Below are 10,606 nucleotides of genomic sequence, written 5' to 3' on the forward strand. Positions count from 1 at the left end.
TTGCATAGAGTCCTCGGTCCTGTGTACTGATCCTTTGCCAAGCAATGATATGGGTGAAATTCGAAACACACACAATTATCCTTAGAAAAACATTGAGCAAACAGTAAATTATGAGTGATCTTTGGAACATGTAGAATATGATTCATGACCAAATTACGAGAAAAAATCGAAGAGCAAAAAATGTTTGATATCCTAACCTGTTACATCACCTACTTTAACTAAATCCTGGCCTTAATAATCTTAATGAATAGACAGATTGTTGAGATCACTCATCATATGATGAGTTTCTCTTGAATTCGAGTACCGTCATCAGAATAGGAGCTTGAAGGATTGTAAAGACATCAAGATAAGTTTGAGGCTCAGGTGGGATATATATGGGGTAGCCGGGTATGGTGATGGATATAGTGCAACATGATAGGCTTGTAGCAGGTTTGCACAACCTTGCAGGAGGTTTGTATAATAATAACAATTTCGTGCTGTGGCCAAGCTTCTCGCAGATTTGGCACACAGGTCTGAATCCAGTTGTCTTTTGTTGCTGATTTTGAAATCTGCTGCCTTGATCTTTAGAACATCCTTCTTGATTTCTGAACTTAGGTTGAAAACCTCGAGCACCTCTCCCAGGTGCATGCGGGCGGTTTTGAAAACCAAACCAGTTTGTTGCTTGCTAATAACCATGCTAACAATAGTCGATATATTGTCATGGTCATCCACTTCTAAAATATTGGCCTCTTGAATAAGAATGCCGTGCAACTCGTTGAGAGAGATGGTCAACCTGAGTCTCTATAGTGACTTCAAACGACAAATATTCTCTAGGAAGTTACTTGAAGATCTGGATAACCATGACTTCTTCAAATACAGACTTAAAAGCAATTGCTCGATTGGTTAAGAATAAATTTTGCTCACTTAATGTACTCGTCAATGGACTTTAGCCTTTTTTTTTTTTAAATATTGAAACTATGATTTTAACCGAATGAGTGTGCAAAATATGAAACAATGAGGTCAGCCCAAAAATTTGATGACTATGAGCTTATTCAGTAAGAGAAGATAAAATACCACTACAAGAAACCTGTGGATTAGCATTAGCGACGACCTAAATTCGTTGCTAATCCGTCGCTAAACAGTTTAGCGACGGATTAGCATCGGATTCGCTACGGAAAACTTTCATCGCGAATTTTTCGATGCTAAGTAGTGTCAGAACTTATCTGTCGTTAATTCCGTCGCTAATTTGTGACGGATTAGCGACAGATATGATCCATCGCGAGTCCTTCGCTATTTTAAATTAGCGATGGATAATATCCGTCGCTAATCCATTATTAAATTTAAAAAAAAATAAAAAAAAAAATTTGCTCGCTGCCGACGCGTTCTTCACGGTGGGGCACTCAGCTTCAGCTGCGACTCCACGCGGATCTTCACGAGCTGCAGGGGGAGGAGCAACGAGTACGGCATAGGGGTGTGGAACGACCACACCGGGAAGCAATCAGATTTCTACTACGAGACCCTCGACGACTCCGGCAGGCTCCAGTGGCTCCCCAACAACAGCCTCCTCTTCGTCACCACTCTCTACCCAAGGACGGAGAATTGCTACATCACCATGCTGGATTTCAGGGAGAACAGGGCCGTCTGGTCTTGGTCGGACGTCGGGGCATCGGTGACTGTCGACAAGAAGCTCATGCTCGACGCCATCATCATGGAGGACGACAATTCTATCTGCGTCTTGAACCAGTACAACGATCTGCGGGTTCATGGATCTGAGGAGCAATCTCGGTAGCGTGAGGTGGGGCACGAGGAGCAGGCTGCTCAAGGTGGGCAACGCCGACGAGAGGTGCTACCCCAAGCTGGCCGCCCACGGAGGCCAGCTCTTCTCCTCCACCAACAACAGCATCTCTGTGTTTTGTGGGTCGGATTGGGTCTTGACGTCTCGGCTCCGGCGAAGCCACGACGGCTCCATCTGCGACTTCTCCATAGGTGGGGATCGACACTTTGTAAGCGTCGTCAGAGGAAAGGGCGGGATGGTTTAAATCGAACGGGGGGAGGGAAAAACAAAGGGAGGAAAAATTTTGAACAGGGGGAGGGAAAATTTTGCTCCTCAGGTAGGACTAAAATTAGCGACGAAATTATCGAGGGAATTTTTCTGTCCCTAGTCCATCACTAATTAGCGACAGATTAGGGACAAAAAAACTCTCTCATTAATTTTGTCGCTAATTAGCATTTTTTAATGTTTTGGTGACAAAAAAAAATTTGTCGATAATCCCTCGCTAATTAGCGACAAAGATATTTTTGTCACTAATTTTGCAAATATTTTAAACGTTAGCGACAAATAGTTTTCGCTCATTAATCCGTCGCAAATTAGCGATGGAGAAAATCCGTCGCAAATTTCCGTCGCTAAGTAGCATTTTTCTTGTAGTGGACAACTCAACAATAATTGTTCATGCCTTAACCAATCCACATATTTAGGATTGAGGTCAGTTAATTCACCCTTAAACTTAGTTGGTGCATGTTTACTTTCAATGATAAACCCTAAAAAATCATAAGTGATCAAGATAAGATCAAGTTGAGAATTCTACAATAAATAATTTTCTAATGTCAATTTGATAGAGAGAAAATGTTGCATGCTATTCACTCTTTAAGAGAGTCATAGAAGACTACATACCAGAACTTGCACCAGAGGTCTCAGAGTGCTACGACCGTAAAGATCATGAACTCATGATTGACGATGAGTTGCAGGCTCTGATACCATAACAAATCTAACGAGAATAAAATAAGACACAAAAGCACACTAAAAATTTAGGTGGTTTGATACAATATGTACCTACTACGTTTACGTTCACCAAACACCACTCAAACTTTTTGTATTATTGATCAAGGTAAGAGATGACATACATATATCCATGCTCAACTCACTCATAGGGCAATAGACCATATGTAAAAGTCTTCTTAGAGAAGGTTTCTATTTTTATCAAGAAATATTTTTTTGTAAAAGTCTTCTTAGATGACATACATATATCCTGCCCTCCATCCCCGCCTCCATTCTTGCACGGGTTTTGATTTTAACCTCCACCCCGTTTCATGTCCTCCATCCTTGGTCCAAACGGGGTGAGGCGGGGCGGGGCCCCATTTTCCCTCGGTCCATTGCCATTCCTAAAGAAGGATTAGGGGCAAAGCAGGGCGGGAATCAAAATGGGAACGGGGCGGGGCGAGAATCAAAATGGGGATGGGGGCGGGGTAAGTGAAAGCATAAGTCCGTGGATCCCCGCCTCCATTCCCGCATGAGTTTTGATTTTAACCTCCATGCACGTTTCATGTCCTCCATCCCCAATCCAAATGGGGCGAGGGGGGTGCCCATTTCTCCCCGGCCATCTCTACTTGTGTACATGATTAAGAGAATTTCCTTCTCTTAGGTTTGTTGTTTCCTTTTTTATTGGATTCTCATTAGTATGGTCCTTTTTAGATTGGCATCTTCCACTTGACATGGTCTTGGTTGTGACTCCAATGAATTTCTAATAATCATGAAAACTCGTTATGATTATCTGAAGCCCCGTCATGCTCACCATTCCAAGATTTAGGAAAAATAAAGCTCTTGACAGGGCCGGGTTTGTTACATGCCCGAGGGTGGGATATAGCTTTCGCTCAAAACCTGCCCTTTGAAAGCGCTTTTCTAGTGGGAAAGGGTGTCTCCAATTGCGTATGAAAATGCCACCTTCACATTTAATTAGCAAGCCCCCTCGCCCACTTTCTTACATGGGATTAGTTTCAACCCTTGAGGGAAAAGGCGGCCTATTTCATATGAAAATGACTCTCTTTCTCTTTTTCTAAGCTGAAAAAACACACCCCTACCAAATGACCATTGTTTATCACTTTAATTATTTTGCTTTGGCCCAATGTTGTTAGTATCATCCCTGAATCGTTTGGCCAACGATTCAGCTGTATCCAGCCGATACCGATACTCAAGTGAAGTTCTGTATATATGGGCCAAAAAAATAACAATAAAACATTACATGTCAATCAACCCGTGACACATGTTAAAACTATTGAAAAATTTAATTTTTAATAGTATTTATATTTATTAAAAAAATAGCCGATTCGGGGCTGGTGCGTATTGATTTTCTAATGATACCATAAGTATAGGCCGATACAAACCGAACAGCGTTGCTTTGGCCATTATCGCTGCCCTATCAATTGCCCTTGGTTGCTTAATCAAGGTAGTTAACATTGTACTTAACGCAAATCAATTCTATTAAGGTATTAGCATGGCTTTTGGGAGTACAAGAGCCCATGTTGACCTGGCCAAGTGAGCCTATCAATAACAAAGACAAACCTTGGGCATGCATGGCTCATGTTTGGAAAAGTAAGAGTTCACATCGATGAGAAGGTTTGGCAGATGCAATCATATATATCATATCTTAATTGGGAGTTTGTATTTCTATTTTCAAAGCAATACGGTTTGTTCTTGCCAACGATTTATTTGTTTGTAAGCTAGAGGAACATCTTCATTATTCATAGGTAGAGGGACGGCTTATCTAAAAGAGAATCCAATGCCTCTTTAGCACGAACTGAGTCAGCCAAGTGTATTGAATCGACCAAGCCTACTTATGATTATGGGCCAACGTGGACCTGCCCCATGCCTACACTCAAAACCGAACCCCCACACTTGACTTGGTCCAATTTAATTCTTATCGAAATTTTCAAATATATATATATATATTTTTTTAAAATACAATTTTCCGAAAGAGGAAGTGTAAAAAAAATAAAAATATCATAATTTGAAAACGTAAAATTTTCAAGAAAATAAATAAATAAAGGAAGGATAAAAATAACCTAAAAGAAAAAAGTTGGAGGCCGAAATAATGATTGCGGAGGGATGGTAGGGTCTGCACGCCAGCGTCAGAACGTATCCGCCGCTTCGCATGCACCCTGGGAGCACGTGCCGACCGCCTCTGCAGCGTGCCGCTCTTGTCGGCCAAAGCCCCCACACCTGCTGGGATGATTGATTGGCCTAGCCCCTCGCACGCGCCAGCTTTCCACGTGGCTCCTTTCCACTGGATGGAATGTTCCATCGACTGACGTGGTCTCTGATCACGCGTACCTGGTTCTTTCGAAGCGTGCGGCCACGACACGCTTCCTCGCACGTGTCTCAGTCAGGGACCACCGTATATGACATAAATACCCTTTCTTATCTCCAATTTTATTACATGGGTCCTGTAACCTTCGAAAAAGCTCGTACTGCTTTGGACGAACTCAGTGAGACTAGCAATTGAGGGTCTATTTTTATTTTTTTATAATTCGAAGAAACCGCACTAGGCACGAAGACTTAGTCGTACTGAGGTTCCACTCTAGCCAAGTCTCGTGACAAAGAGACTCGGGGTCAAATCATGGACAGGATCTTTGGATGTATTTTGTATGAGGGATACTTTTGTAATTTTAAAAGTGAAGGAATCCGATTGAAGCCTCGTTAAAGGGGGAAAAAGAAGGAAGAAAGTGAAAGGCCAAAAAAGAAAAGCCAGAGGTGCACGTGTGAACACGTCTGGACACAACTGCGGCAGAGGACGTCGGAATTACGAACGCTCGCCGGAAGATCGACCGCTGCGCGACGTGGCAAGATTCCGATCTTGAATTTTCCGGCCGTTACCCCCGTGAGAGAGAGAGAAGGGTGGGTCCTGGTGATCCGGCCACAATCGGCTAGGCGATCGCTTCGTGCAGAGGTATTTCTTCACTTCGCGAACGCAAATTAGATCCAAAATCTTCTCTCTCAAACTAGGTTTTTCTAATTTTCTGTGGTTTCTGAATTCGTGATCTCGTTCACTCTGTTCTGTATCCTTCTTATTCTATGATCAAATCTTTAAGACGTTTCGAATGTAATCAAGGAATTCCAGAATCGTCTCTGTTATTTGGAAGATGACGATCTTCGATCGCGATCTGTAACGATCGGACTCGATCTGCGTGCAATGTTCATTATCATCTATACGTGAAACGATCGGACTCGAATATCCAACGGGAACAAGGAAAAAGAAGTTTTTTAGGGTTTATCCTGACATTCGTCGTGGTTTTGCACAGCAAAGATCTTCTTAGGGTTTTAAGAGCGATGTAACGTAATTCCGTCATTCTATTTTCTGGATATTGAAAGGAGATGGATATTCTGTACTCCATCGGAAATTTTATTCCCGGGTTTATCCTGATATTCGTTGTGCTTCACGCTTCATGCATCCAAGCGTATCTCAATGGCTTCTCGTTTCACGTGCTGCTCATTGCTTATCGAAACCAATTCTTACTCTGATAACTGTGATCCACACAATCTAATAATTCAAAAAACAAAATAAAACGATTTCTCTTTGATTTAACGCCAAATAATATTAACGCATTTGCAAGTTCTTCACGATTGAGCACCAAACATTCATATTAACACATACTGACACCCAAAACTGTTTACTTTGAAACTTAAAGTTTCAAAATCAACGGTCCATATTGTGCTAAAAGTGACATGATTAAAAACAGTGTTAATATTTGGTGCTATTGAAGGCACCAAATTATATGAAACTGTTGAGCTGAAAATAATAAGTACAAGCTTTATCAACTCAATCTGCTTACATAGATATTAGATATATATGTTCAAGAAGATTTGTTTGGTAAGGATAAACTTTGGATGATGCTTTCTCAGTCCAAAAATATATTTTCATGTCATGAAAGTTTAGTGCATTGTAGACCGTTGATTTTTTAAGCCCGTTATGATTCAAAACTCATTCTATATAATTTGGTGCCTTCAATAACAGCGAATATTATCCCTTCAATCATGCTCTTATGTTTCCAAAGTATGATTCTTCGTATCGATCAAATGAATCCCTACTACAAGTTTCTGCGTTTCTGCACGAGAAGGTGCCCACCGCAAGCAAAACGAGGTTTTTTTCAGTGTTTTTTCACAAATCTAACCCTGCAAATGTGTTCGGCATAGTTTTTGCTGCAAACCAACACTTGGATTGTATTAAAAAATGCTTACTAAATTGTTTTTTTATTAACTGGCCCTGTACATCTTATATATCTACGGATTGACATTTTCATCCTCGGATTCTGACATGTGAGTAGATATCTTCAATAATGCAAAATTCGACAGTCATAAACTATGCAACAATTTTTATTCATAAAAAAAATCTTTTTTAAAAAGGTATAATTTAAGAGTTCATCGTGAACAAATCAACCATGTTGAACATACCTACACCTATTAAATTGAATAAAAACAACTAGTATCATGAGATTCTAACTAAATTGTACATATCATTGTAGCAAATAGAGTGATTAGAGTGATTAAAACATGCTAAATAGGTTTTTTTGGAGCCTTTTGGTGTTTTCTACACTTCTAAACCCATATAGATGTGCTCGACATGATCGATTTAAGAAAAATTGAAACCTAGATCATGCTTTTTCGATGAAAAAGCAATATTTGGATACACACAAATTTACGAATGTTTCGGACACTTTATTTTTCAAACCATATAAAAACCTACCCATATGTTGGAAATGAACGTTCCAAGAATTGCATGTACATCACATTTATATTGTCAAAATTTAAAAATAAAATAAAGCTCGTAAAACCAATTTAGCATGCTTTCATCACTCATAGTAATTTTTTTTTTTACTAAAATGTGAAGATTTTCGTTGGCTTTTGTTTTATTTATTTTTAAATCTGTACATCAATTTCCATGCATAAGCAAGTTTTTTTAATGCTTGAAAATCAACGGCTTGGAATTTTTATGAATATAGATTTTTTATAAATATTCAAGCATCCAGAAATCATGTTTTTATTTTCTGTTGAAAAAGTATAATTCGAGAGTTGATGCCTAGTAAATGGAACATGCTGAGCACATTTGCAATGTCAGAGTTGCAAAAAAAAAAAGGACTAGAAATGCCTTAGAGAGAGAGAGAGAGCATCATCAAATGGATAACCTGAGTCTTTTAAATCACAGTTTAAAAGTCCCCAGTTTAACTTAAACCACACTTGTAAAACGAAAAGACGAATCTTTTACACTAATATCTGTCCTACAAAGAAGACATCCATACATTTAATCCTCCTCTCAAAACAACCATTTTGACAAAATCATTCGGTCCCCAAATCCACATAACCCATTCCCAATATTAAGATTTCATGATAATTAACACCCCCAAAACCAAAACCACCTGATGTCCTGATCATTACCCCCCACAAAATGAATGTAACACCCATCTCTCATGATAATTGACATCACTCCCATCCCAATAGAGGAGGAAATAACTAAAAACCCAACCCAACATTTTTTCACAACCATACCGACACCCCCAACAACAGAAGGAAAGAAACTCTAAATATTTGTCTTCAAAACAAGGACAAGTGAGAACCAGCAACCCCACATCTTCAACTCCTCCTCCTATCCATTCTCTGCCGTTTTCCGGCAGAGCTCTCTCCACTGGCGCCTTCAACGACCGCCCTGATCGCCTCCTGTATGCACCCGACCGCCGAGTCGCCGGAATCCTCCTCACCAGTGACGAAGAGCACATTGATCATCCTCCCGCCGAGCGTGGAAATCTCGGCCTTGAGGGTCCGGAGGCGCAGCATCTTCAGCGTCTTGATGAGCTCCGGCAGGATGTCGGTCCGGTCATCGCAGCAGAATGACGCCCGAATCACGGGCCTTCCGTCGCCAAAGGTCTCGCCGGAGAGCACGCTCACTTCGTCGGTCTCCGTCGGGATTAGGCTGAACTCGGCGAGCTCCGACGTCCGGCTCTTCAGCTCCTTCACGTGCCGAATCACCGCTGCTAGCAGCGACGCCTTGTCTGTCTGCCAATTTGAGCCCAAGCAAACAATTAGCAAAAACAACATTTGCTTTTTGAAATTTGAACAACGGTTTCTTGTTCTCAATTTTTCTTGTTGATGTGATGCACCCATTTATCTAGAAAGATGGGATTAATTTCGGCTAATTGGCATTGTGCTCCACAATGCAGCTTCCCAACTTCATCCCAATTGTTATCTGGATAAATACTGGGGGCATGCAAACGATGCCATGATTGCATGTTTAGCGTGTAGAATTAAATTGGGTAGTGGAATAGACATTGGTCTCACATGCAATAGAGCATCACAATGAGAACACTTGAGAGTTCCTAATTGCCCCTTGCTGTTTTCTTTGGTTGAATGTGGAAGCCATGAGGCAAAACAAGAATTTGTTGTATGAGAAATCAGCTTGGGGTAACATACTATTGGTGATTCACAATGAGTGTGAAATTTGTACTCTAGAAGTCGAACAAGAATGAGTTTTTCATAATTGTTTTGTGGAATGTGGTGGTAAGTCAAGAATCGAAACAAAAATTTTGATCCCAATTTTTAGAGGGTGACTTCACTTTCAAGATTCTCTTCATAATTGTTGCCATGGCAATGATGGTATAACAGGGACTGGGCAAGATTGGTAAGGTCTCTACGTGTTTCTTGGGGAAAGCAACGGTGTTCACGTACTATGTGTGGCTGCTCGTGATGAACTTCACAGAGAGTGGCAAAAGGCCTCCAGCTTTCTGTCCCAACAAAAGCAAAACCCCTAGGCCTAGAAAGTATACCTTTTCTTCAACTCTTACTAAAGAAAATGAAAAAGGAAATGATGCTTAATCATGAGCAACGACCATCAATCAATCAAGAGAGAGAGAGAGAGAGAGAGACTTTGGTGGTGTTGGGGAGGAGGCTCCTGAGGGTGGCCAGGTGAGAGTTGATCCTCTCCCTCCTCCGCCTCTCTGCCTCGCTGTGGCTCCTCGACGCCGCCGTCGCCTTCGCGTCGAGAGTTTCCGGAGAGGGAACGGTGACGTCGTGGAGGACCCGGCCGTCGAACCCCAGAAACCGGCCGGGCAGCGGCGGTCTCCCGCACTCGAGCTGCAGGCAACCGCTCGGAACACCTTGGTAGCACGGCCCTCCTCCGGCGAGGGAGAACGCCGGAACCGATGGGAAGACGACGTCATTCACCGGAATTCTTACGTTCCCATCGTAAGAAGTGCGGAAGCTGCAGGCGGACATCCCCGGAATTTGGCCCATCTCTGTGAGGGGCATAAGTGGGGGGTTGTCAGGTTGCATGGTAAAGCATCTCATCGTTTAAAGGCCGAGAGAGAGAGAGAGAGGTGTTGGTGTTTTCCGGGGTGGTAGGATTTTGGCGGTGAAATTTCCGGTGGAAGGAGTGGGAGGAAAGATGGGGAAGATGAATTGGGGGCTATTTGTTTGAGTTTCTGCTTCCCCTTCGCTGCTTTTAAAGTGCTCGTTGGCCAACTTTTCTTTCATTTTTTTTTCTTTGTAGAGAATTACGGATCTGTGCCTGATATTTTGCACGTATTTACGTTGTCATACATGCTCACCCTCTCTGCTTTTGTTGGTCCTTGGATTGGATTTGCTCATGTAGGGGGTTGGAATGCCGGGTCTGCCTAAACGGGTCGAACCCAAGTTGGACATTGGTTCATGTGATCTTGTGTGTTTAAGATGTCTGCTTAGTTGCATTTGGTAAGCCGGAATTATATTCAATTATAATCAGATGTAAATGTGGTTTTGATTTTTTAATACTAAAACAAATAAATATCCAAATTAATTTAATGGATATCCGAATCTGTTTACACCTAAAAA

The 10,606-nt window shown here is 41.6% G+C and overlaps 1 protein-coding gene across 1 annotated transcript; it reads right to left on the reverse strand.

The window, feature by feature from the left end:
• Nucleotides 1–7,916: 7,916 nt before the first annotated feature.
• Nucleotides 7,917–10,153, reverse strand: LOC149836497 (transcription factor bHLH30-like). The gene is made up of 2 exons (XM_090007015.1): nt 9,665–10,153; nt 7,917–8,797 (listed from the first exon to the last, which is right to left on the reverse strand). The coding sequence occupies exons 1-2, from the start codon at nt 10,082–10,084 to the stop codon at nt 8,378–8,380; spliced, it is 840 nt and encodes a 279-aa protein (XP_089863141.1). The 5' UTR covers nt 10,085–10,153; the 3' UTR covers nt 7,917–8,377.
• Between the last annotated feature and the right edge of the window lie 453 nt (nt 10,154–10,606).

This window comes from Nuphar pumila, chromosome 5, assembly GCF_984573655.1.
Source record: "Nuphar pumila chromosome 5, dmNupPumi1.hap1.1, whole genome shotgun sequence".
In the NCBI taxonomy this organism is placed as follows: Eukaryota; Viridiplantae; Streptophyta; class Magnoliopsida; order Nymphaeales; family Nymphaeaceae; genus Nuphar; species Nuphar pumila.